The following is a 3123-nucleotide window of genomic DNA, read 5'->3' as shown; positions in this document are numbered from 1 at the left end:
GGGGGGGGGGGGGGGGGGGAAAAAAAAAAATGTATTTTTTTCTTCTTTTTTCTTTTTTTTTTTAATCTTTTTTTAATCAACTTTTTTTTATTTATTACTCATTTTTTTCCTCTTTTTTTCTTCTTTTTATTTTTATCTTTTTTTTATACTTTTTATTATTATTATTTATTAATATATAGCTAAATAGATATACGTTAAGGTAGGCATATTATTATTTTATTTATTTATTTTATTTATTTATTTATTTATTTATTTATTTATTTTATTTATTTATTTATTTATTTCTAGGGTTTAGGGTTTAGGGTTTAGGGTTTAGGGTTTAGGGTTTATGTATTTTATTGCAGAGGTTAACAACTCTTCCTCTTAGTTCTGCTTGTTCTTTATATCAACATTTTGCTGTTAAACACTACGAGAGGAAACCCCATCTTGTAAACCCTAAACCCTAAACCCTAAACCCTAAAACCCTAAAACTCCCTACCTACACAAACAAACCCTTCATATATATATGTGTATTCCCTTCATAAACCCTAAACCCTTTTTTTGCAGACAAATAACAAACTCCCTCATAATATCTAAACACTTAGAATCCAGGGTTTAGGGTTTTAGGGTTTAGGGTTTAGGGTTTAGGGTTTAGGGTTTGTGTACAGTCTGTAGAGGAATTAAAATCTCTTCTTATTGCCCAATCAGCAAAATTTGCATCGCGTATAACAGAGAGCAAGCAAACAATAGCAGAGATAGGTAAACCCTAAACCCTAAACCCTAAACCCTAATTCCCAAACCCTAAACCCTAAACCCTAAACCCTAGAAAACCCTAAAACCCCTTATATAGACCCCCAGAACCCCTCGTTTTTTCCCTCCGCCTCCTATACCACCTACCCTTCCCTATAAATATAATATAAATAAGGGTTTAGGGTTTAGGGTTTATGTATGAATATATAGGTCGTATAATGTTTACAAAAGATCAAATGGTAGTACTTACTCATGGAAGAAGTTCTTGTGTTGAGCGTCTTCTTCTTAATGCTTGGCTAAACCACAAAAAGAGGTTTATAGTTATAATAACACAACAAGAAACCCTAAACACTCATGGACAACAAACTATTACTAATGATGAGTACATTATATACACTACTTATTCTATATAAACCCTTTTATTCATTTATATCTCTTTTTTATATTATATTTTACCTTTTATACTGTTCGTGTACCATTTATTGTGAGGGTTTTCGAGGGTTTAGGGTTTAGGGTTTAGGGTTTAGAGTGGAAGAATTTTGTGGATTAGGGTTTGATGGGTTTTTTAGGGTTTATAATGACTGTGATGGTTTAATTAGGGTTTAAGGGTTTAGGGTTTGGTTCGTTTGGTGTTTATGACGGATGGCGGTTAGGGTTTACGAGGGTTTGGTACTGTGCATGTACGTTAGGGTTTAGGGTTTAGGGTTTGTGGTAGAAATACGTGTTTGTGGTTGAATTTTATGGCGTTTTCTTTTTATGATATAGAAAATAGGGTTTAGGGTTTAAATTAGGGTTTAGGGTTTGTGTTAAATATGCAGAGATCGTCTTCTTGCCTCCTTATCTGCATGCGGTATACCTGCATCTTTATCAAGTGTTAGTCTTGTTGCTTCCTTGATGGAGAGAGTTGACTTAGTTGTTGTTGGCGCAGAAGCCGTGGCAGAGAATGGAGGAATTATTAATAGAGTGGGTCGAGGGTTTAGGGTTTAGGGTTTAGGGTTTAGGGTTTTGTAGGGTTTAGGGTTTGGAAGGGTTTGGAAGTGTTTGGTAAGGTTTGGTAGGGTTTGGTTTCCTTTCCAAGTTATTTTAGGGTTTAGGGTTTGCGGTCTTTTAGGGTTTTTTTTTAAAGAATTTATATGAGGGTTTAGGGTTTAGGGTTTAGGGTTTAGGGTTTATCGGTTTCCGGTATTTTTTTTTTTGCTTTATTGAATTATTTGTTTTTTTTTCCTGCGTTGTTTTATTTTTGTTTATTTATTTATTTATTTATTTTTATTGTTTATTTATTTATTTCTTTTTTTATTAATTCCTTTTTTCTTTTTTTTTTATTTCTTCTTATTTATCTATTTTATTGTTTTTTTCGTCATTTTTTTTCTTTTTTTTTCTTTTTTTTCTTCTTTTTTTGTCCTTTTTCTGTTGTTAATTCTTGTGTAATAAATAAATGAATTCCTTTTCTTCTTTTTTTTTTATTTATTTATTTATTTATAGGTAGGAACAGCAACAGTAGCTCTTGTTGCTGCACAAAGATGTATTCCTTTTTATGTTGTATGCGAGGCCTGTAAATTCGGTCGAGCAATTTCTTTAGATAATAAGGCTTCTTCTCTTTTTTCTATGCAACCTGCGCAGCCCCAACGAGTAAACCCTAAACCCTAAACCCTAATTCATAAACCCTAAACCCTATATTGTTTATCCTGAGAAAATTTGATAAAAAATGACCTCTTTAACACTTAATTACACCATAAAATGATATAAACCCTAAACCCTAATTTCTAAACCCTAAACCCTAAACCCTAATTTCTAAACCCTAAACCCTAATCCATGAATAAAAAAAGGAATATATATTAATTTTCTCTGGTTTTTTAACGAATATGTAGATAAATAGATAAAGAATAATAATAAATAAATAAATAATAATTTTTCCTTCTTTTTTCCCTCTTTTTTTGTATTTATATACAGGACTCGTTAATAGGAGACTGCTGGGAACCATTAGACTATACTTGCCCTGAATATATTAATTTATTATTTACTGATTTAGGTGTATTTACACCTTGTAGTGTATCTGATGAATTAGCTAAATTATTTAATTAATTTATTTATTTATTTATTTTATTTATTTTATTTATTTTATCTATTTATTTATTTAATTTATTTAATTTATTTATTTTGTTTATTTTGTTTATTTTGTTTAGTAGTTTGCTTATTAATTAATTTAATTAATTTATTTAATTAAATTAATTAATTACTTCTTTTGTTTATTTATTTATTTATTTATTTATTTATTTATTTATTTATTATGCATGCATACATTGTTATTAATAGTTCTTTCTTCTATTTCTTCTTATTTACCTACAGGTTATTTATGTCTTATTTATTATATATATTATTATTATATTAGTAGTT

At 29.2% G+C, this 3123-nt stretch overlaps 1 protein-coding gene across 1 annotated transcript; it reads left to right on the top strand.

The window, feature by feature from the left end:
- Window positions 1–344: 344 nt before the first annotated feature.
- On the top strand, window positions 345–2811 carry EMWEY_00058540 (translation initiation factor eIF-2B subunit alpha, putative; the record flags this gene model as incomplete). The annotated part of the gene is made up of 6 exons (XM_013480866.1): window positions 345–428; window positions 648–738; window positions 940–1111; window positions 1548–1692; window positions 2212–2358; window positions 2680–2811. Coding segments are annotated over 6 exons (771 nt in total), but the record flags the coding sequence as incomplete, so codon positions are not given.
- Window positions 2812–3123: the final 312 nt, after the last annotated feature.

This window comes from Eimeria maxima, genomic scaffold (genome assembly GCF_000499605.1).
Source record: "Eimeria maxima Weybridge genomic scaffold, Emw_scaff2433, whole genome shotgun sequence".
NCBI classification, from domain to species: Eukaryota; Apicomplexa; class Conoidasida; order Eucoccidiorida; family Eimeriidae; genus Eimeria; species Eimeria maxima.
Note: the sequence above shows the minus strand (reverse complement) of the source record. Positions and strands in the feature narration are given on the sequence as shown.